Source organism: Natrix helvetica (genome assembly GCF_964273705.1).
Source record: "Natrix helvetica genome assembly, chromosome: 2".
In the NCBI taxonomy this organism is placed as follows: Eukaryota; Metazoa; Chordata; class Lepidosauria; order Squamata; family Natricidae; genus Natrix; species Natrix helvetica.
In genome coordinates this window covers 278,384,583-278,408,745 of record NC_138552.1, presented here as the reverse complement: position 1 = coordinate 278,408,745, position 24,163 = coordinate 278,384,583, and the positions used below count along the sequence as shown (strand labels likewise).

Here is a 24,163-nt window from a genome sequence, read left to right as displayed (position 1 = left end):
CGGCACAGATTGGCTGAAGTGGGGAAAAAAAGGAAGCATGGAAATGGCGCAGATTGGCTATTCGGCCAATGGCTTTGGGGATATGATTGGCCGACATCGAGGAGCTACTGTAAGCAGAGGCAGAGCTTTAAGGCGGCAGCGCCAAGATGGCGTATCAGACTTTCCGGCAGGAATACCTGCAGGTGCCTCCTGTCACACGGGCCTACACTACCGCCTGCGTCCTCACCACCGCGGCTGTGGTGAGTGGGGAGAGGGAGGGTTGGGCTCCCGTGGTCGCTCGGTGGTAGAATAAGCAGCCGTTCGAGGGGAATCCGTAGAGCCTCCTCCTTTGACATACCTCTGCCTTGACTATTGGGCAGATCTGTTGTATTTCCAGATCGGGTCGTGATGAAGTCCCCCTCCCCCTTTGGTTCCGATAATTAATTAGATTTATATACAGCCCGTCTCAGTATCCGAAGCGGCTCTGAGCGGCAATGAAACTTTGTGCAGCTTAAGTTTCCAAGAAGGGTTATTGTATATCTGTGGCATTGAATGTAAACAACCTTTCCACTCCTGGGAACTCATATGCTGAGAACCGACATTAGAACAGGCCATGAAGAGTTAGGATCCCTTAGACTGATTTTACCATATGGCTGTGTAGATTAAAACCGGGCTGAGAAGAGAATTAGGAAAAAGGTGTGTAAAATAGAATCTGCAATCCAGTCCATATATAATCACAATATTTATTCTTCCACTGAATAGTAAATCTAGTCTGAGAAACCACCTTCCAATCGACTTGCCTGCAACATAACTAAAGTATTGCCTAGCTATCCTATCATTTGCTAATATTACTGTAGACATTTTTCTGCTATACACATAAACTCACAGCGTAAAATATGGTGCAAAACAAAACAAATGAAAATGTCAGATAGCTTTGATATTGAAGATTATATATAGCACTGGCTTTTGGGATAGTGTGCACATAAGAAAAACACTCTTAGCATGTTTTCCTCAATGACCAAATATATGAAAAGCAGGACATAAAAGCAGTAGCCTTCCTTTTTGCCTCAAGTGTAACATCAAGTTTCTATCTACAGATATTTATCACAAGTTTTATCCTGCTTTTTTAAAAGTTATCTTAAAAGTATGCCTATTGTATTCATATTGTTGTTTTGCTTAGAATTCTGAAAGAGAACAAATGGTTTGATTAAGATGGATTGGCTATGAACCAGATTGCATTAGGTCATCAAGGATACTCTATAAATTCAGTAATATAACCTGCCTAATGGTGGATTCATAAATCACAATGTTGTACAACTGCGACATCCTTTGTATTTTCTTTTTTTTTTTGTAGCAATTAGAATTAATCACACCTTTTCAACTATACTTCAACCCAGAATTGATATTTAAAAACTTTCAAGTAAGTGCTTTTTTGCATATTTTTCATAAAGACAAGTAGCATAATGCAATTTTCACAAATCAGAATTGCTGGTATTTTTAACAAGTGGAATCCATTCTTGAGATTTATGGTCTCTAACACAGGGCTGTCAAACTCAAAGCCCAGGGACCAGATCCGGCCTGCAGGGTGCTTAGATCTGGCCTGTGGGGCCACCCTGGAAACAGCAAAGAACTGGCCTGTGATGCCTCTGCCAGCAAAAAAGGAGCTTGCAAGGGCCACGGGCAGCCCTTGAGATCCGTTTTTGCTGGCACGGGGTTGCAGGAGGCTGTCACGGCTGAAAACTGAGCTTGCGAGGACCACGGGTAACCCTCTCGAGCTCCTTTTTCACTGGCAGAAGGTTGCATGAGGCCGTCACAGGCAAAAACAGAGCTTGGAACCCGTTTTTACTGGCAGAGTGCTCAAGCCACTAAAGGCGCCCCTGAAACGAGTGACGTTGAGCTGCCCATGCCCACCCCCGAGGTCAAACACAACCTTGATGTGGCCCTCAATGAAATTGAGTTTGACACCTCTGCTCTAATACCTACAATAATTATTCCTAATAATGTTATATGTTGATTCTACTACCAAATATGATTGTTCTGTAATTATATATATATAAAATACAAGTGTTTGTATATATGTGTGTCTGTGTGTGTGTGTGTGTATGTATATATGCACTTGTCTGCCTCTCTCACACACACATTGGGCCAGGCTGCCAAACTGGAAAGGTTGGGAACCACTGCTTTACAGCACTCCCTGAGCTGTTTACAACATCAGCATATTGCCCCCAACAAACTGGCTCCTCATTTTACCAACCTTGGAAGGATGGAAGGCTGAATCAACCTTGAGCCAGTCAGGATTGCACTCAGTGGGCAGGCTTAGCCTGCAATACTGCATTCTAATCACTGCACCTCCACAGCACCCTCAAACAAGCAAGGATTTGTTTAAATGTGTTTTATTAATTTCTCATCCTCATATCTCTTGCAGGTATGGAGGCTGATTACAAACTACCTTTTCTTTGGGCCAGTTGGATTCAATTTTTTATTTAATATGATATTTCTGTATCTTTTGCTTATCTTCTGTATGCAAGCTTACGTATGCTTCCATATGTAAGACGTTTTACATATACCACAATGAAAGTTGGCTGAATCTTCTTTTCTAATAAATTTTATTTAATATACTGCCATAATTTACATGGATTCCAAGTGGTTTAGGAACAACTTTAGAAGCAAATAATTTAAGGAGGATGACACTAGCTGCAACTGATTCCTTCTTTGAAAAAATATCAGCCACATGTTTTGCTGTATTTTAAGGGTAATCACCACTTCTTTTCATACATCAGCAGTGCTAGCTCCTAATTTGTTTATGGACAAATCAAGTTTTGCTTAGAGTCAAGATGCCCAAAGGAACCTCTGTAATAGTATTAATTTGGCCATTCCTTGGTATTACCTCATAAAGCTTAGATTATGTTTGGAAATGAGGATATGAGGGGGAAAACATACTTTGTGGTCTTAGCCACTTTCAAGATGTCCCCCTCCGAACACTGTACCAGATACGTTATTACAGATGGAAATTTTGGTTGCTAAGTGTTTCCTCATTGTAGCTCTGCTGAAGCAGGTAATACCTACTGAAATTGGTGATGTTATTCACCAAATCTATAATCTCTTTAAATTAAAATCACCTGGAGAATATGAGTTCAAATCCTGCCTTAGGCATGAAGGGTGACCTTTGGCCAGTCACACACACTCAGCCCAACCCACCTCACAGGGTGGTGGTTGTGGGGGAAATAGGAAGGAGTACTAGGTGTGTTCAGTGCCTTGAGTTGTTTGTAAAAAATAAGAAAAGTGGTATACAAATAAATAAAAATAGCACTGAAGCATTAGATGTTGAATCAAGAATAATCCTTTAATTGCTTGATTGCTGCATGCTAGACATGTCATTGCTGAATATATTAACAAAATTTAAGATGAACATGGGATTTATTTTGAATACGTTAATTGATGTCGATTTCTCCAGATCCATTTTCTTTGTAGGAGGAATAGATTTACATATCTGAGTCAAATAATGTATTTGTTTACAAAATTTATATAGCTGCCCATTTTAAACAAAGCTAGGTGGCTAAAAATAATCCATGGAAGAAATAACTCCTCAAATCACAAGTATAAAAACAAAATTATAATAACTGTAATCCAATTGAGAATATGATCATTGTGATTTATTCTTGTTGCATCTGTGAGATCTGCACTGGTAGTCTCCAAGTGTAAAAGTTTCAACTATAAAAATATGATTATTTTTTTTGCAGCAAATCAAGCAATACAAAATTAGATCTGTAATGATAGGAGGCAGATTACCCTGGTTGTAACTTGATTACAAAAGCCTACATTAGATTTTTGGATTGTATGGACAGAAAGTCCCTGATTCTATAGCATAGAAGTTTTAATGTCAGTATTGACCTTATTTCCCGAAAGTTTTGATAAAATGTTTGACTCTGTGTAATTAACAATAGCCTAGAATTATTTTAGTTCTAAATACTAAACTAAAGGTGTATCTATTTCCTTTTCTTCTTCCACCTCTGAATCTGAAGCTAAAACACAGAACACAGTTTCATTTTCTTGTAGAAATAAAATATGTGTCTACATCTAGTATTTTCCTGAACTGGTGATCAGATATCGCTATTGTCGAATGCTTGAGGAAGGATCATTTCGTGGTCGGACAGCAGACTTTGTATTTATGTTCCTTTTTGGTGGACTCTTAATGACTGTATCCTTTCATTGTTGGATTTTATATATAAGATCTGGGATAAGATAAAATGATAATAATTTTTCTTCATATATTTTTGGGATATTAATATATCTTCTAGGAAGTCAACTAAACAAATAGCATGCATTTTTCCAGAAATGAACACTTTGTGAGAGAATTCTGAGTTCTTATGTTGATGGGAAGCTCCTTGATTCATGCAGTGCCATTATGATATCTACTAGGCCTGATCAGGGGAAATTATTTATAAAAATACCCATTTTTTTCAAAGAAAACATTTCCTTGGTTTGATTTGGGCTTTAACTTTTGAAAAGAGTCTCAAGTGTACCGCTTCATAAAAGAGTTTCAAAACTGTGGAACATTTTGTTAGGTGATACTTTCAAACAAGATAATTTCTTTCTGAAGAGTAGAGGAAATCTAAAGACTATTTGATTCCAGAATACATATTTAGTTGCATGAGAAAAACACTGGTAGTGAGAAACTTCAGACATTCAGAACAAGGTCCTATTCCGCCCTACTGCAATAACTCTTATTTCCTTTCCTCAGGCCAGCCTGCAGGTGTGTCTATTTTTATCTTCACAATCATCTAGTAACGATAATTAGGCTAAGAATACAAGATCAGCCTTAGATCAGTTTGTTTGTGAAGTGGGAAGTGAAACCTAGGCTTATGCTGAGTCAAACTAGGGATGTATATTTATGTACATTAAGTAGCAACCACTCTCCAGGTGAAGGGACTTTGCTAGTTTACTCTCAAATACAGCTAGTCCTTGACTTAGAACAGTTCATTTAGTAACCGTTTGAAGTTACAAAGGCACTGGAAAAAGTGACTAATGACCATTTTTCACACAATTGCTGCAACATCTCTGGTCACATGATCAAAATTCAGACACTTTGCAGCTGATTCATATTTATTACATCTGCAGTGTCCCGGGGTCATGTGATCATCTTTTCCAACCTTCTAACAAGTCAATGGGGAAGCTAGATTCACTTAATAACTGTATAACTGCAGTGATTCACTTAACAACCATGATAAGAGTTTGTTAAATGGGACAGAGTTCAATTAACTGTGTCATTTAACAAATTTTGGGCTCAATTGTGATCATAAATCAAGGGCTACCTGTACTAAAAACTAAAGCTCCTCTTTACAGTACTCATGTGTTTGATAATCAATGCAAGTGTGGAAATCATGTCTTAGTGGTATTTCCCTCTTAGTATGTATCATTTTGTCCTGGAGAATTAGGAAGCTGAGGTCCCTGAAACTTTGCAAAAATTTCACTCAGTTGAGGCATTGCACCAGTCTCAGTTTAAAAAGTTTCATTATGATTAGGCAAATATGGTTTGCAATCTGGCCTCAAATCTGTACCACAGATTGAAGTAGATCTGCTTCAGGAAATGTGTCCTAAGGATTTTTTACAGTGTGTAAATTAAGCAGTAAACCTTTCCGTTGTGAAGATTCTTTTTTCTTTTCCTTTTTAAGAATTGGAATATTATTTTAGGCTTCTGATTTATTTTTTTGTTGTACCTCATTCCTAATGTGCCACGAGACACTGTGAATTACTAAAATAAATATGTATGCAGGATTTCAATTTTCTACTATTTATTTTTAAATTTCTCTGATAAGACTACAATGACTTTTTCTTTAACCGTTATTCCCATCAGCTTTTTGGCTTGTTTGTCAATTTGGTTTTTTTAGGGCAGGCATTTACGATAATGCTAGTATATGTCTGGAGCCGCAGAAATCCTTTTGTTCGCATGAATTTCTTTGGGCTTCTCATCTTTCAGGCTCCATTTCTTCCATGGGTTCTCATGGGATTTTCACTTTTATTGGGAAACTCCATTATCGTAGATCTTCTAGGTAAGATGATCAAAAATTATGTCAGTAAGTGAGCTATAATAATAATCCTTGCATGGTGACCTGCCTCATCCCTTTAAAATTGTTATTGCTTTTCTGCTTGTGCATGCTAACATTTAAAGTTACAATTATGCAATGCATTGATAGTTTTTGAGGAATCCCAGCAGCAAAGATGTGAAGGACAGATCATTCTTGAGGACTATCTATGTAATTGCTAAAAGTCGTCCTTGATGGTGCATAATTTAAAAAAAAATTCTTCATAGCAGCCTTTTTTAATCATTATGAGGGGATACGGATTTATCCCTTAGCTTAATAATGAGAATTGTGTATACTTTGCCGAATGTAAAATGGAGAATTCATAAAAGCACTACTGTGCTGCTTGTTGTCTTACAGTTTACATATGAAGAAGAGAGGCCAAGAAAAGCAATGCTACATATGAAAATCTTAAGTTAGAAACAGCCTGCAAAATATGCTTCTTCTAAAAAATAGATGAACTGATGATGCGAAAAACAATTAAATGTTTTAAATGTTAAAGCAACAGGAGGAGGTTTTGCTGCCCACCTAAATATTCACACAATTGGAAAAGAAAACTAACTTCTTTAGAATTCCTAAGAAAAAATCTTTTCAAGCCTCAGGTAGTCTTATATGAAACAGGCTTTTAAAGTGCTTTCTCAAAACTGCAGTGATTAATGTTGGGTAGTTGGATGCTTTTAGACTTTTGTAATAAAACGTTGTGTTTCAATATCTCCCCCCCTCCCCCATCTCTAGGCATTGCTGTGGGTCACATATATTTCTTCTTGGAAGATGTCTTTCCAAATCAGCCTGGGGGAGGAAGGCTTCTAAAAACACCATACATATTGTAAGTACTTTCCAATATTATTATTTATTTAAATCATTTATAGAGCTGCCCATTTTACAGCCAAATCTGGGGAGCTACCCAAATTAATGCAGAACAGTTGTATTCAGTGAGCGAATTCCAAACCTAAAAAGATTGAAAATGGACAGAGATGGAGTTTAATCCACATTGAATTCCTGAATTACTGCCTTAATCTCCCAGATTTGTTCACTGTTTTCCAAGCAGAGCTTAGTTGATCATACCTAAGAGTTACATAATTAAATGGAATTCCCAGAGGAAGTCTACATTAATATTAGAATACATGCTTCACAGGATGAATATCCTGAATTCAACCCTAGTTTGAATAGAGCTGGGAATAGTATCTAAAATTAGAGAAGCACTGTCACGTTAGCATAATACTGAACTAAATGAATTGTTTACCTCACTCAATATACAGTGCCAGATAATTGCTGTGGAGAATATTTATCTGTAAGTACTGTTTGTGGGATTTATAAAAGCATCTCACTGGTTACCTACAGGACAGCTAGTTGAAATAAGTGGATACTTTTTGGGCTCAGATGGCATTTACCATAGTAACCATATCATCTTAGAAAAGTCTAATAGGTCTTAAATCCGTTTAGAATTCAGTTTATATCCTACACAAAGGAAACTGTAAAACCAGAACATTGTGATAACTAAATAACTTGATAAATTTCAATAATAGCAAGAGCTAAAAAAAACACACCCTATCCTGCTTTGCTGCTTGGGCTTGATGAAAGCTGTATTTGGTACGTCTGTAGAATATCAAATTGGGGAAAGCTGCAATACAGTCACAAGAAAGTAATTTAGAAACAGCATTTAAAAATCTTTTTAACAAACAGAGAAATACCAAATTGAGAAATACATGCAGTTTAGAACAGTGGTGATTAATGGTTCTTCCAGAGCCAAATATACATACATTCCTAATTCTGGCCATCTGTTTTTTCCAATTACCCTTGAGGTAAAAGAAAAAAGAACAGGTTGGCAGGAATCATGGTGCTTTAAATGCTTCCCTTTTGTTAGTAATATATGTACACTTTTCTATTTCTGTTGACTTGAGCATTAAATATATATGTATATGTTTTGCTTAACAGGAAACTAATATTTGATACTCCAGAAGAAGATCCCAATTACAATCCATTACCTGAAGAAAGGCCAGGAGGTTTTGCATGGGGAGAAGGTCAGCGCCTAGGAGGCTGAGATCCAGCAAACATCTTTGACGAGAGACTAGGCAAGCAGACCACTCTGGAGAATGGTTCTGTTCTCTTGTGCATAAAGGAAGTTTTGACAACTCTGAATATGCAAAACATTTTTTCAAAAATGAAAAAAAAAATCTGATCAAAAGACATTTTTCAAGGAACTGACTTCAAACACTCTTGGAGACTTTTACATTGATTTGTTTAGAAATGAATGACCCAAGCCAAGGAAAACTGGAAATGCACATTCTTGTGTTCTTCAGTTCATGTGTAAAAAGAAATATTTGTAAGGCCCTTTTCAATTTTATTTCATACAGGACTGGGCAACTACAGAAGATGAATAAAACTGTTTATTTTACTTTTCCTTTTTCATTAGATAATTAAACAGGCAAGCTTACTTAACCTGCTGGCCATGGCAACTGTGCCTCTGAAGCAAACTACAACTGAAGAGCCTCTTTTTTTTCCTCAGAAGATTTGGGCAGATTTTATATGCTGAATTATGTGGATGTCTTTGTGTTTACCAAAACTGGTTTACTGTTATGTTTGCAGTGTAACCCCCAATGGTGGCTAGGGACCGAGCTGGTTGGTGAGGTTTCATATGTAAATTGTAAAATTGGTTAGCTATAAGGTACAATCCATGTTCCTTACGTACAGTGTTATATATTCTCTTAAAAGCAGATTTCTCATGGGTTTGGGATTAGTCAAAGTGGACACTATTATAGTAGATACTATAGACGTTTTGACTTTTATATCTTCAATTCCATTGACATCTTTACTATTTTTATATTTCGTGGAACATGATTTGTCTTCCTCTATTGCTACTTGAAAAGGAAACATCTAAGAAACTAAGAAACATACTGTTTCATACAAATCTCATGACAGACTGCACTGGAAGAATGAAAGTTCTAAGCTATAATTGGTTCAAAATATGTTTTATGAAAGACCAGTTCTCTTCAGGACTAAAAAGTGCTTTATTTGGCCTGTTGTGTGGGTGAATTACCTTCTGAGTTTCACACTTGAATTGCTGCACAGTGGCCTTAGCATCCCACCAAATAAAAGATAGCTGAAATTCCGAGATCATAAAATTTTGTGAGATCTTAAGATTCTTGTACCCCAGGTCTTGGCCAGTTAAAAGAAGTGAGAGTTCAGAGTTGAACTGCTGTATAGGAGTTTGAAGAGTGTGAAGTTATTAAGCTTTGACATACTTAAGGTAGAACAAATTCTGATATGTTTGGTGATAAGCCACTTGACCTATAGGCAGTGTTTAACCATTCTATATGATCTCTGATGAGCAGTCAGCCTTCCTCATAACTTAAGCCACCCAGTTGCTGGTATTGTCCAGATAACTGCATTGCTGTCACTAGCTTTTCCCCATTTCTAAACTTAAAAGTTCTCATTTAAAACACAGCACCAAACAATCATACTCTTGCGTGCATGTGCGCATGCTGATTTTTTTTAAAAAAAACTAACAGTAAAACTGGACTTGATATAGATTGAAGGCAGTTTCAATCCTTCTTCCTCATAGACTTAGATTAGGAGTGTAAAATGTATGGATCAGCACAAATTGTCAATAACTGTTTAATGGGTACATGGGGTAGAGTCAAAATGTTTGGGCTTTTACATTTTAAATGGTCCAAGAGGATAAATGCATGTATTAAACTTTAGATAACTCTTAATGGAGTAATATAAGGAAGATAAACTATGAATAGTTTTAACTTATCTAATGTTAGATTTAACATTAGATAAGATTCATAAAGTTAGCAATAGCTACTTCATACAGATAACTCATGTTGGGGGCATTATAGCACTGCCTTTGAAACCCATATTGATAAGGATGCTAAATTTTATTATGTTTGCTGGCCTCAGCAGTCCGGGTTATCCTAAATACTCCAGGCAACTGAGAATCACAAAAAATCATACAACCAAATTCTCATTTTCCAAACTCTTATTTCTCCCACATCTCATCTAAACTGGTTGTGAAAAAGGTGGAGATTTTGTAGCTTTCTAAATCCCATGGATAAACTTTTTTAACTGCTAAGTGATTTAAAAAATACTTTTATTTTTTTAAAAATGTGAATACTGTGATGATTTTAAAAACAGGGTCCTGGCAGCATGCAAGTTCAAACCATCTTGTTTTACAGTTTTATATGTATGTTTTCCTCAAACAACCTTTTGCAACTAATTATTGAGATTCCAGTAAGAAAAATGGATCCAGTTAAGTCTAAAGTGCTACTACCATGTTTTGTGGTAAAGTATTAAAAATTCAGGCTTGCCTGGTAGTGCAACTAAAAGATAGCTCCTCAGCATGCTGGCTGAGGAATTCTGGGAGCTAAAGTCCACAAGTAAAGTTGCCAAGGTTGGAGACCCCTGACCTAAATGGCTGAGAATCTACAGAGTCCAGTTACGTGTTAACTGACAAATTAGAAGTCAATGCTGTTTAGGCAGCTATAAATAATGGCGCTTTTCCCCGTGAATCCATAAAGTCCGGCGGCAATGAAAGAAAAAGTAAGCCTACTATGTCCACATACTGCAAATTATTTGCACGGCACTCCTTCATAAAATTGAGTATCATGTATCTCTTGACTCAGAATAATAGCTACCATGGTTTAAATAAATAAATAAATGTTATTAAAAGAGCTCGGCCCCTGCCTCGTGGAAATTGGAATTCCCCGAGATAAGAACTTCAGGAAACAAAAGTAAACAGCAAAACACGAGAGCAGGACGCGCTCCAACGTGCAACACAACACCCGGTTTCACAAAACCGCGAAACTTGCAGACCCAGAAGGCTCAGCCCACGGGTGAGCAGTAGCGCGCATGCCTGAATCGGAGAAAGAGCGAGCGAACTACAATCTCCAAGAGCCTCCTGCGACCTCAGCGAGCGGGCGTTAACAAGAGGCGGGCGCGAGGGTCGCTGGGAAACGTAGTCCGCATTTTTTCCTGAGGCAAACTCTTGAGGGGCGGGGCCCGGCGAAGCATGTTACCTGACGCCGGCGAGGACGCCGCCGCTATCACTGGGAGCCGAGGATGCCTCAGAGAACCGGGGAGCTGCCCCCGTTCAAGAAACCGAAGCTGGCGTCCACCACGCTGCCTCTCGCCTCTGGATCGCGCCGAGCGATGCTACTAACGACGCCGGGGACGAAACGCCATCCTTCGTCCTCCTCCTCCTCTTGGTCGTCGTCGTCGTCCTCCGCCTCTTCCATAGGGATCGAGAGCCAGCGACGGAGCCTGCCGATTTTCCAAGCGCGGGGCACGCTGCTCGGGCAGCTCCGCACTTTGGACTGCGCGGTCCTGATCGGTGAGGGAATCGTGCCCTTCCCCCACCCTTTCTAAACAGCCTTGCTTAGGGAGGAGGAGTCAAAAGAAGCCTCTCCCCTTTCCCGAAAGGGGGGGGGTTGAGCGGGAGTGCGCCTCCCTGCTTACTGCAGGAAAGGGGCGGAGTCTGGCGTTATGTTCGTTCTGCGCAGCTGCTGTGCGGAGGGCGGGGCTTTCCCATAGCCTCTCTTTGCTGTCAATTTCCTCTCCTGGGGGAATTTTCCCCCTTGATAGGAAGAAAAGGAGAACGAGGATGCTGCTTCTCTTTACCTTCCGCCCCCGAGTAGATGCAAGGCTCCCTTTTGGCCACTGAAAAAGACCCGCGGATGCTCCCTGCTTTTTATTGTATACTTTTTTGCACTGAGTCTTTTGCTGGGGATCCTCCTGTTACCCGCCCCTTTCTCTGCAGTGCTGGAGGGTCGGAGTTTGTGACTCCCAGTGTGGTTTTACGGCTGTGCTTTGAACTGCCGCTCTCAGGTGTCCCAAAATAGGAATAGGGATTGTGAAGCTGTAGCTGAGCGGTGTTTTAAGGCACTGAGCTTGTCAATCAGAAAGGTTGGAAGTTGGGGGTTCGAATCCCCGCCTAACGGAGTGAGCTCCCGCTACTTGTTCCAGCTTCCAGCCAACCTAGCAGTTTGAAAGCATGTAAAAATGCAAATAGAAAAATAGGAACCACCTTTGGTGGGAAGGTAACAGTGTTCCGTGCGCCTTTGGCATTTAGTCATGCTGGCTACATGACCATGGAGTTGTCTTTGGATACATTGGCTCTTGGGGTTAGAAACGGAGATGAGCACTGCCCCCTAGAGTCGGAAACGACTAGCACATGTGCGAGGGGAACCTTTACCTTACCCAGCCCACTACAGCTGTTGACATGTTTTGGGCAGATGTTAACTTATGGTTTCCTGATACAGGTAGTCCTCGACATACAAAAGTTTAGTGACCTTTTGAAGTTTTACAATGGTAAAGTGAAAAGAATCTGTGACAATTTTTCACACTTATGACCCTTGCATTATCCCCAGGGTCATGTGATCAAAATTCAGATGCTTGGCAACTGAATTGTATTTATGACAGTTGTGGTGTTCTGGGATCATGTGATCATCTTTTGTGACCTTTTGACAAGTAGAGTCAGTGGGGTTCACTTAACAGCCATGTTACTAACTTAACAATTGTAGTGATTCGTTTAACAACTGTGACAAGAAAGGTAGTAAAATAGGGCAACATTGACTTAACAACTGTTTCCTTTAGTAACAGAAACTTTGGTCTCAATTGTGATCATAAGTAGATTTTGCTACGTTTCCTCAAAAAGGTACATAGGGGTGCTGATGACAGAGCCTATTTTTTGGTTGGATATGGTTTAATTAGCCTCTTTTCAATTATTCTCAAGTATTCGAAATGCAAGCCAGTTTTTAAAGTTGGGGGAGGGCAAATCTTTCACTTTATCTTCCTCATTTATTGAAGAAGATTTCATCCAAAATCTAGCAAATTGATGTGGTTAAAAGAGATTATTTATCTGACAGAAAGTAATTAATCTGAGGCTACTCAGTGATTTAGCATATATTTCCCTGAACTAAGGATTGAAAACAATGTTTGAGTAGGTGAAAATAAGTCATGAGTTACAGGGTAACAGTAAAGACAATCTAAAGTTCATGCAAGCTTTAGATGAAGCTAAAATGGGGTTCAGTATCTTGGAGGTAGCATATTACTGGACCCCTGCAACTGTGTTTTCTTAGCCAGGATTAGGGGTTAGCATGTTGTAGGAACTCAACCAATAGGGAGATTTTCCAAATCGTCCTAAAATACAGACAAATCAAATCGAACAGTAGTATATCACACTGACCAATAATATTTAGAAGGGTAATCAGTCACAAATTTAAAATATGTTGATTTAAAAAAATGTGGCAAATAAATAGTTGGCATGCATATTTTACTGCTGGAGATAATAAATGGCTATGTCCTTTATAATAAAGAGTACCAAGCTGTACCTAGCTGGGTTTTTTTTTTTTGGGGGGGGGGGGTGCTGAAAGAACAGCTCCTGTAGATAAACTGTAAAACTGCTTTCTCCAATTTGGAATGTTCCAGATATATTGTACTACTCTTACCGTAATTGTCAGGACCTTTTTTGTTAATGCCGGAAGGAAATCATAATCATAATAATCATAATAATCACAATAATCACAATCATCATAATCATAATCATAATCATAATCATCATAATAATTGGAGCTCTTGGAGCAATAACTAAAGGGCTACCTCGCTATTTGGAAATTCTAAATTTATCTGACTTGAACATTCTGATTCTACAAAAAATCACCCTACTTGGAACAGCTTATATCCTCCGACATTTCCTTAACAGTTCCTAGGTCCTTGGTTAGGACTCGAGCTGTTGAGCTACCAACCAGCGCCAAAGGCTGTGAATCTCACCAAAGATGATGATGATGATGATGATGATGATGATGATGATGATGATGATGATATTATAAAGGCAGTAAAATCAGTAGAAGGCTACAAGTACTTGGGGATTTTAGAGGCCTCTGACTTAATGCATAATAAAGTCAAGGAATTAACCTCAGCCAAGTACATTTGATGAATTCGCAAGGTATTAAAGTCCAAACCGAGTGGAGGAAATATCATAAAAGCCATAAATACCTGGGCTATACCTGTGATTCGATACTCTGCAGGAATAATTGATTGGACCCAGATGGAGTTGGACAATTTGGACAGAAAAACAAGGAAGCTTATGACAAGCTTTGCTCCCTAAAAGTGATGTTGACCAATTGTATCTACCAAGAACAGAGGGTGGTCAAGGACTCCTACAAGTAAAGCTGAGTATGGAAGAAGAAAGACACAGCTTGAATGACTACATCCAGAAAAGTGAAGAACCAATGATTAAGGAAGTAAATAAAGGAGGCCTTTTGAAGACAACTAAGTTAAAAGCTGAATATAAGAAAGAAGTAATTGAGAAGCGAGCTGAAAATTGGAAAAGCAAAGCTATGCATGGCCAATTCTTGAAAAGTATTGAAGCAAAGCTGACCAAAAACTAACTTGGAACTGGTTAAGATCGGGAGTACTGAAAAAAGAAACAGAAGGCTTTATTTTGGCATCCCAAGAACAAACCTTAGCCACAAACTGCATGAAGGTAAAAATTTACCACCAACAGCAAATGTTGCCTCTGTAATGAGAAAGATGAGACAGTTGACCACTTGATCAGTGGGTGCAGCAAAATTTCACAAACTTACTACTACAACACCATGACTGCATTGCTAAGATTATTCACTGGAAATTGTGCCAAAAGTTTGGATTTGAGTACAGCAAAAACCACTGGGACCATCAGATTGAGAAGGTTTTAGAGAATGAGAAAGTCAAGATCTTGTGGGACTTCAGAATCCAGATTGACAGGCACTTGGCCTACAACACATCTGACATAACAATAATTGAAAAGAAAAAAAGTATGGTTCATTGACATTGCAATACCTGGTGATGCACGAATTGAAGATAAACAGCAAGAAAAAAAACCACAAAATACCGGGACTTGCAAATTGAGGTTGAGCGACTGTGGAAAAAGAAATCATGTGTTGTCCCAATTGTAATTGGAGCCCTTGGAGCAATACCTAAAGGGCTACCTCGCTATTTGAAAATTCTAAATTTACCTGACTTGAACATTCTGACTCTACAAAACACCACCCTACTTGGAACAACTTATATCCTCCGACGTTTCCTTAACAGTTCCTAGGTCCTTGGTTAGGACTCGAGCTGTTAGGCTACCAACCAGCCCCAAAGGCTGTGAATCTCACCAAAGATTAACCACATAATAATAATAATAGGTACTATATCTTTATCCCAGCTTTTTAATATATTTAATTTTTTTATCAGATTTTCCTTCACTTTTGTTACTTTATAAGTAACTCAAGGGAGAACCGTACCTAATACTCCAGATCCCTACTTTTCCCACAACCCTGTGAAGTGGGTTAGGCTGGGAAAGAGGGAGAGAGACTGGCCCAAAGTTACCCACTGGCTTTCATGCTAAGGGAGGGCTAAAATTCGCAGACTCCTAGTTTCTAGCTAAACACCTTCACCATTACACCAAGTTTGCTCTCAGTGTTAGAATGTGCTTGAAGAGCAGCAGGTAAAATAAGACTGCGGTCCCACAGTATTTGCTTAGAAGTATATTCCGGTAAACATATTTACTAGTATCCACAACATGAATAACCTCCCAATGGATGGTCTTAAAATCCAGAATTCCCTATTCAAAATGATCATCACTGAGAATTTTAGTGTATGGTGGTGCCCAGTTTGGAGCAATCTGACTGAGGCCACTGTTTGATTAAACTAATTCGGAAAACAATTCTGTTTTATTTCCTGTTAGGATAAATAGTGGAGATGCCATATCTGATGTATTTAACAAAACGACATTTATTTGCTTAATAATTGTAGGGGAAACAGGTTCTGGAAAGACAACTCAGATTCCACAGTATCTCTACGAGGGGGGAATTGGGCGCCAAGGAATAGTTGCTGTGACCCAGCCTCGTCGTGTAGCTGCTATATCCTTGGCTACCCGCGTCTCAGATGAGAAGAAAAGTGAATTAGGAAAATTGGTATGTAGATTGCTTTTTTTCTCTTTGGATCCTCCTTTTTTCTGTTTCTCTGTTTTTATTGTTTGACACCTTCCACTCTCTATCCTTTGGTGTGATCTTATTGGAACCTTGATTTGGTACTTTGCAGAGAAGTTTTGAAATAGACTGAAGGCTACAAATAGCCAACTCCTGGTTTACTATGCCAGCCATTGTACGTTTTAGCAGTAATTTTCCCAGACTTAAAGATTAAAACTAAGATTTTCAAATCATAATAATAATGCTACTTAGTTTATGTTAACTAGAAGCCGTGGTGATGCAGTGGTTAGAACGTAGTCTTGCAGGCTAACTCTGCCCGGTGCCAGGACTTCGATCCTGACTCTCTCAAGGTTGATTTTGCCTTCCATCCTTCTGAGGTCTGTAAAATGAGGAGCCAGATTGTTGGAGGCAATATGCTGACTCTGTAAACCGCTTAGAAAGTGCTGTAAAGCACAATGATGCCGTATATAAGTCTAAGTGCTATTGTTAAGTGCTAACTGTAATTAATATAGATAACTGTTCTGCCCCCCCCCCCCCCGGGGTCCGGTAATGAACGCCAACAGAGGCTTAGCTGTTTGCCACTCTTTATTTACAGTAATTATAATACTGTTGGCTGAAAGCCCAAACACGACTCACAGGCAAGTCGTTGGCAGCAACCCAGACTCCAACAGATACAGACAAGAGCTTCTCCAGATTGTTACGAACGGTTGTGTCCTGCAAAAGGACTCCTCCCAAAGTCTCTTCTTATATACTCTCTTGGGAAGGGCCAAGCCACAACCACCTGGGCTTGATTATCTCTTATGAGTCTGTCTCCATAACTGCTGCCTCCGTTTCTCCGCCCTCCGTTACCTGGCGTCAGGAACCAACTCCCTTTGATCTTCCCCACTGCTCCATGCCTCAGGCGTCTCCTGGTGGCCAACCTCTGGTTCCTGCTCTGAGTCTGAATCCTACCCAGGGTCCTCCACATCTTCCATAGCCGACTCATAGGGTTCATCGCTATCTGAATGCCTCAGCAGTTCCAACCTGCTGGGGCACAACAGATAACAATTAGTATTAAAGTAAGGGGTAAAAAGGGAGAGAAGTGGGAATTATTATACTTTCTTTATGGGAATTTCTTGCTCATCAAGAAGCAATGAAATACTGAGCATTCAATTGCATTGCATTATTCATAAATTAAATGGAAAATATTGAAAATAAATTACACTTCGTAAAAATAAATTCTGTGATTAGCTCCATGAGGAAGGCTAATTTGAAGAAGGTTACATGAAATTTGCCCAAATATATGACAGTTTAAAAATGCTACATTCTTGGACCAGAGATGGGGAGTGGGATATAACAGTACTGCTTGGGGACCAAATACAGTATAAGAAGTTTTTATTTATATATAGAACATTCTGATCATTTATTTAAGATTACTTAATAAGATTTGAAATCAGCTCTTCCACATTTATACTTTATTTGGGTTGTTTTGGTGGTAGGCTGTCTCTTGTCCCACTCTTCATCGTCTTTTAATGATCCCATAATTCCTTGCAGGGCAGAGTGTGAGCAACTGAATGGAGCCCAGTATTTACTGGCCCGATGCCCTTCCTGTTGCCAATGCAGAGTTATATTCAGCAAATATAATCACAATGTGCCCAGAGAGAGAAATACCTGCCTCTACCCAGGATAGAACTCACAGCCTCCTGATTGAGGCGAGAGCTCCAGCTCTAAGCCACCGCACCACTCTCTCTTGTCTCACTCTTCTCCCTTTATTTTACTTTTGTAATATATTGCAATAGTATATTACAATGAGGATGACCTTGGAAGTTGGGAGGAAGGGTTGCAGCCTAGACAAGGATCTGATAAGTGAAATCTGGATCCAAAGGAGGGGTGGAGTTGAGGAAAGTGTCCCAGAAGGAACCCTCCTTAGTTTTTAAAAGAGTAAAAGTAAGGGAGGGGAGAGATATTTTCAGGATTCTGTTACTATAACCTTCAATGAAGGTAGGTAGTGTTCATTTTCATGGCTGGTGTTTCTTGTCTGAATAACCTCAAAGGGCCAATATATATGTAGCTCTTTACTACTCTGTTGTGCTTAATGGTTAAAGATGCCTCCAAAGGATTGCCACATGGCTAATTCCCCCTTTTTTATCCCTATGGCTTTTCTTCTTAGGTTGGCTACACGGTGCGCTTTGAAGATCTCACTTCCGATGAGACAAAAATCAAGTTCCTGACAGATGGGATGCTGCTTCGAGAAGCCATTGGCGACCCGCTTATGCATAAATACAGTGTGGTCATTTTGGATGAAGCACATGAGAGGACAATCCACACCGATGTGCTCTTTGGGGTAGTGAAAGCAGCCCAGAAGAAACGGAAGGAGCTTGGGAAATTACCCTTGAAAGTGAGTGCTGAACACAGAAGGGGAATTGAGTGATAGCTAGGGATAATGAGACTTGAAGCCTGATATTCTGACCTAGGCTTCCTGAAAAAGTAAAAAGCAGACGCTTAGTCCCAAAAACCCTCTTTTTATTTCAATGGCTGTGAATTATGTTCATTTCACACTTAAAATTGTTGTAGCCTCCCCATAGTCGCATAATCAAAATTCAGGTGCTTGTGGCAACTGGTTCATATTTATGACAGTTGCAGTATTTTGCGATATTTTGACAAGCAAAACCAATGGGGAAGCCAGATTCACTTAACAACTGTGCCACTAACTTAACAAATGCAGTGATTCACTTAACAGCTATAGCAAGAAAGGTAAAATTTACTTAACAAATGTCTCACCCAGCAACATAAATTTTGGGCTCAATTGTAGTCATATGTCGAGGATTACCTGTATTTGCAGCTTGTATATTCGAGCAGATCAAAATGCAAAAAACCCTTACTATAATCTTACTACTAGCCCAGAGCATTTTTTGGTTATATAACCCAACATTTTGCAGCTAAATCAAGCTGTATTTGACTTGCCCCCAATCCTCAGACATCTTAGATGCTGAGAAGTATCTAGTTTAATGAAAAGAAGGACTAGGGGAGACATGATAGCAGTCATGTTCCAATATCTCAGGGGTTGCCACAAAGAAGAAGGAGTCAAGCTATTCTCCAAGGCACCTGAGGGCAGGGCAAGAAGCAATGGGTGGAAACTAATCAAGGAAAGAAGCAACCTAGAACTAAGGAGAAATTTCCTGACAGTTAGAACAATTAGTGGAACAACTTGGCTTCAGAAGTTGTGAATGCTCCAACACTGGAAGTTTTTAAGAAGAGATTGGATAACTATTTGTCTGAAGTGGTATAGGGTTTCCTGCCTAGACAGGGGGTTGGACTAGAACAGTGATGGCGAACCTATGGCACGCGTGCCACAGATGGCACGCGGAGCCATTTGTCAGGGCACCCGAGGTGCTGCCCTGTCAGCTGGCCAGTGCGCATGCGCGCGCTGGCCAGCTGAGTTCACCCTTTTTTTAAAGCCATTTTTCGCCCTCCCCAGGCTCCAGAGGCTTTATAGGAGCCTGGGGAGGGCGGAAACAGCCTCCCCTGCCCACCCGGAGGCCCTCTGGAGGTTTCATGAGCTTCCCTGAAGCCTCCGGAGTGCAAAGAAATGGCCCTATGGCTAAACCGGAAGTTTGGGAATGGACTTCCTGTTTGCTCGGAAGGTTGTTTTGAGCACTCCGAAGGCTTCAGGGAATCCTCCTGAAGGTCCCTGAAGCCTCTGCAGGGCTTCCGGGGGGCGGGGGAGGCTGTTTTCGCCCTCCCCATGCTCCTTTAAAGCCTCTGGAGCCTGGGGAGGGCGAACAAAGCATGCAAATGGAGGGGGTCGCGCCTGTAGTGTGCGCATGCGCACTGGGGGGGTCGCACATTGCATTATGGGTGGGCACGCCTGCACACGACCGCCCTGCGCTCCTCCCACTTATGGCACGTGAGCCAAAAAAGGTTCACCATCGCTGGACTAGAAGATCTCCAAGGTCCCTTCCAACTCTGTTATTCTATATTCTAACTTTCCCATATCTGGAATTCTCAGGTGATTGTCATGTCAGCTACTATGGATGTAGACTTGTTCTCCCAGTACTTCAATGGAGCACCAGTTCTCTACTTGGAAGGGAGGCAGCACCCCATCCAGATTTTCTACACAAAGCAATCTCAGAGTGATTACCTCCAAGCAGCTCTAGTGACAGTCTTCCAGATCCATCAGGTACAACTCTGGGAAGGTTCTATCTCGACTACTGTTTTTTATTTGTTTATATGATATACATCTTTTAATTCTGCTCTTTTTGTGATCTCAGAATAGTGCAAAAGTTTATTGCTGCCTCTTTTTCTCTACCACTTATTACCATCGTAATAATTCTGTTTGGTAGATTAAATTGGGAAATGGAGAGTGGCCTAGCATCACCCAGTAAGCTCTATAAAATTGAAAGCAGATGTCTGATACTGTAAACAATTTGAATCTAAATGTAATTCCTGTCACACCTAAATAGGAGACTAAAGAGTCATGCGAGTTGTAGTACAAGATATTTAGAGAGCACCAGTTGCGGAAGTCTAGTCTAACTACTTCCTATAAACACTTAGGTCTTCTCTCAGTCATTCAAGGTGTTAATGCACTAAGATTGCTGCTATTTTATTACTTCCCCAAATCCCAAAGGTTTTAGATCTGAAAACTTTCAACTGACTATTCCAAATTTCTAGGTGACATCACTAAGTAACAATTTTCTTTTGCCAGTCCCTTGAAGAAAGCCTTTAAAACAGGGGTGTCAAACTTGCAGTCTGTGGGCTGGATGCGTCACTTGCTGGCCACCCCAGTTTTAGCGAAGAAGAAAAAAAGTCGTTACATCACATGATGACAAGGTGACGACGCTAGGTTGACACCCCTACTTTAAAATAACATGCAATACAACAAATTACTACTATAATTTGCTAAGAGGTTCACTGCTTGTGTTTTCATATTGGCCGTGGAGAAGAAAGCGCTAATTCTCCTCTGTAAAACGAGTATAGACTACTAGCAAGTTGTGTTTATTATTAAAAGTTGCAGAAGCCTGAGCTTCTAAGGAACTAATTATTTGGGCTTTTAATCGTAGCATTAAAAAATAATTGGCCTGAGGCTTTAAAAAATACCGTATTTTTGGGAGTATAAGACGCACTGGAGTATAAGATGCACCAAGATTTTGAAGGGGTAATTTTTTAAAAAAAGGTTTTGCCCTCCCCGGCCCCCAGGAGCACTCTGCACTCTGATTTTTTGGGGGGAGGGCAGAAACGTGACACATGGGGGCTCGATCTTCCTAAAGGGTAAGGCGTTTATGGATCTCAAACCTACTTTTCTCTACCCCTCCCATGGCAGGGCAGGACTAAACATATCTCTCTGCGCTTTATTTTGTCCCCCCTTCCCTCTGACCAGCGACACGGAGCCGCTTGGCCCAAGGAGCGGCAGTTGGCTGGCTTCTTCTCTTCAGTGAGGAAGGAAAGACCCATGGGGGCTGCTGAAATGGCACCTGAGCAGCAAAAGGGAAGCCCAAAGGAAACAACCCAGCAAGGCTGCCTCCTTGAACAACGAGGCTTGTTCACAGCCCTCTTGGCAACCCCGCTTCCTTAGTCTCAGGGCAAAAGCAGGTCCCAGGCTGCATTCCGAAGTTTCCTTTCCATCCTGCACTTCTTCCACTAGCCAAGATCCCAATGATGCCAATAGCTTTTCCCGGAGAGAAAGTGAAGATCTAGCATCTTGAGAAAAGACTTTGTGATGAGGAGATTGTTTCTCTTCCCTTCCTCCACCCCCCCACCCCAATCCGCCCAGATCTGCCATGCAGCAAGAGGTACAGTAGCTGGGCGCAATAGCAATAAGCAGATCTGGAGAGATTTGGGGTAGGGGGTGGAGAATGCTAGATTGGGAAGTTAAAAACCTAGAATGGGACACAATCAAGCTTGATTCAAAGGCTTTGGCTCCTGAGATGGGTGCTCTGCCACCCGGAAATGCTATTACCGCGATCTCTGCCATCTGGAACCGCCCGAGAAGGGGCAGGTAAAGCGGGCGCTGCAGAGATCGTGGTACCGGCATTTTGGATGGCAGTGCATCGATCTCAGGAGCCAAAGCCTTTGAATCAAGCTTGATTGTGTCCCATTCTAGGTTTTTAACTTCCCAATCTAGCATTCTGAGAAAAGCTTTCGTAAAAAGATTGTTCCTCTTCCCTTCCTTCCTCCCCCCCCCCCAATCTCTCCGGATTCTCAGGAGCCAAAGCCTTTGAATCAAGCTTAATTGTACCCCATTTCAGGTTTTTAACTTCCCAATCTAGCATTCTGAGAAATCTAGCATCTTTGAGGCACCTTTTGTTTGCAGCAGGAGGAGAAGGGCAACTTAAAGCAGCGCCTCCTTAAACCAAAGCCTCTGGGAAAGAAAGTAACTGGGAAAGAAAGGCGTGCTTTTCAGGCGGCAGTTTTCAGCAGGTTCCAAGTGCGGCTTTCTTTCCCAGTTTCTCAGAGGCTTTGGTATACTCCGCCCTCGCCCTCCTCCTCCTGCAAGCGAAAGGTGCCTCAGAGATTTGGCGGGCAGCTCAGGGGAGACAATGGCCACAATGACTTCACTCCCCAGCAATTTGAGGTGCCGCTGCCACCGCCGCCACCGCCTAAGCTCTCCCTGGAGCCCAGCCGAGCAGGAGCTCTGAAAGCGAAACCTCTCTCCTTTCTAGCCATCATGATCTCTGCAGCGCCCGCTTCGCCTGCCCCTTTTTCAGATGACCCAGGTGGCTACATTCGGAGTATAAGACGCACCCAGATTTTCACCCTCTTTTTTGGAGTAAAAAGGTGCGTCATATACTCCGAAAAATACGGTAAGTGTAGTGTTTCTTACGTTAACAGAAAATAGAGAAAGCAGATCAGATCCAAACTTCACTAGGCTGGGCATTCAGAAACATTGGAATAGCTGTGATAAAGTCTCTGTTCCTTGTAGTACTGTTGACTTACAACTGTTTGTTTAGTGACTGTTCAAACACCATTGACAAAAGTGAATTACAATCCTCACACTTACGACCCTGAAACGTATGACCATCACAGCATCCCCATAACCTCGTGATCAGATTTTGGTGCTTGGCAACCTGCATGTATTTAAAGACAGTTGCAGCATCTTGGGGTCATGCGATCACGATTTGTGACCTTCCCAACAGGTCTTCGACAAGCAAAGCCAATGGATGAAACTGGATTCACTTAATGACCATGTGATTTACTTCAGAATTGCAATGATTTGTTTAACAGTAGTGGCAAAATGGTCAGAAAACTGGGCACAGGTCACTTAACCACCTTGCGTCGCAACAGAAATTCAGGCTCCAATTGTGGTCGTAAGTTGAGGACTACCTGTAATTGATTTGGTTATGGGGAACAATAGCAATCACACTTAGACTTATTATATTGCTTTACAGTGCTTTTACAGCCCTTTCTAAGTGGTTTACAGAATCAGTCTGTTGCTCCTAACAATCTCATTTTACCCACCTTGGAAGGATAAAAGGCTGACTCAAACTTGAGCCGGGTAACATTTGAACTGCCAAATTGCAGTCAGCTGGCAGTCAGCAGAAATAGCCTGCAGTACTGCTTTCTAACCACTGTGCCACCCCAACAATGCTTAGAATACAGACTAGTAATCCCCAACATGATTACGAGATGGTAACACAAACTCTGAAATGTTAGGCCTCAAGCTGCAAAGATCTTTAAGTACCAGCGCATCAAGAGATCTGGAGGGAGATGAGCAAAGTGAGGGTATTCCCACAACCTCAACTGAACCGAAAAATCAGTTGCTTTTGGGCCATTGAGCTATGATCCTCACCTACAAGATTAATGTAAATATCTTTTTTCCCCCCCTGTAAAGGAAGCAACTTACTCTCAGGATATCCTGGTGTTTCTGACAGGCCAGGAAGAGATTGAAGCAATGACTAAAACGTGTCGGGACATTGCAAAACATCTCCCAGATGGTTGCCCTCAGATGGTGGTCATGCCCCTTTATGCTTCTCTGCCTTATTCACAGCAGCTCCGGGTCTTCCAGGTTGCACCCAAGGTAAGAACCAGAGCCCTGCAGTGGGAAATGAAATTGTAAAGTTGCCTTCAACATGAGCTTGACTTCTAGTCTCTTTGTGGACAGCCCTGACTTTAAAAATGAAATTTGCTCGTGTTCATTTGAACTATTGGCATAGATACTTCACAGATAGATAA

At 40.8% G+C, this 24,163-nt stretch overlaps 2 protein-coding genes and 1 long non-coding RNA gene across 5 annotated transcripts in view; 2 read left to right on the top strand and 1 right to left on the bottom strand.

The window, feature by feature from the left end:
• Positions 1–14: 14 nt before the first annotated feature.
• Positions 15–8,454, top strand: DERL2 (derlin 2). The gene is made up of 7 exons (XM_081943729.1): positions 15–239; positions 1,334–1,399; positions 2,405–2,478; positions 4,084–4,177; positions 5,834–6,029; positions 6,795–6,885; positions 7,995–8,454. The coding sequence occupies exons 1-7, from the start codon at positions 147–149 to the stop codon at positions 8,098–8,100; spliced, it is 720 nt and encodes a 239-aa protein (XP_081799855.1). The 5' UTR covers positions 15–146; the 3' UTR covers positions 8,101–8,454.
• On the bottom strand, positions 5,901–11,217 carry LOC309387293. Its single transcript, XR_014174575.1, has 3 exons — positions 11,078–11,217; positions 7,607–7,680; positions 5,901–6,025 (listed from the first exon to the last, which is right to left on the bottom strand). It is a non-coding gene; the product is annotated as an uncharacterized lncRNA (long non-coding RNA).
• The window catches only part of DHX33 (DEAH-box helicase 33), a gene marked incomplete at its 5' end in the record, with an annotated part of 27,368 nt that continues 14,325 nt past the window's right edge, over positions 11,121–24,163 (top strand). For 2 of the 3 annotated variants that reach the window (XR_014174574.1, XM_081943722.1), the window contains 5 exons: positions 11,121–11,391; positions 15,840–16,000; positions 18,165–18,392; positions 20,004–20,174; positions 23,823–24,008. Coding sequence is in view for 2 of the 3 variants with exons in the window: in XM_081943722.1 (XP_081799848.1) it covers positions 11,121–11,391; positions 15,840–16,000; positions 18,165–18,392; positions 20,004–20,174; positions 23,823–24,008 (1,017 nt within the window). Of the gene's footprint in view, positions 11,392–14,932; positions 15,230–15,839; positions 16,001–18,164; positions 18,393–20,003; positions 20,175–23,822; positions 24,009–24,163 lie in introns of those variants that run through there. The other variant, XM_081943723.1, reaches the window with a different exon arrangement.

What these genes read in the sequence shown, in the direction of transcription:
- DERL2 (XM_081943729.1), top strand. Translation starts at nt 147, where the DNA reads ATGGCGTATCAGACTTTCCGGCAGGAATACCTGCAGGTGCCTCCTGTC. An exon ending in TCCTCACCACCGCGGCTGTG is followed by an intron (nt 240 to 1,333) that starts GTGAGTGGGGAG and finishes TTTTTTTTGTAG; the next exon opens with CAATTAGAATTAATCACACC. An exon ending in CATTATCGTAGATCTTCTAG is followed by an intron (nt 6,030 to 6,794) that starts GTAAGATGATCA and finishes CCCCATCTCTAG; the next exon opens with GCATTGCTGTGGGTCACATA.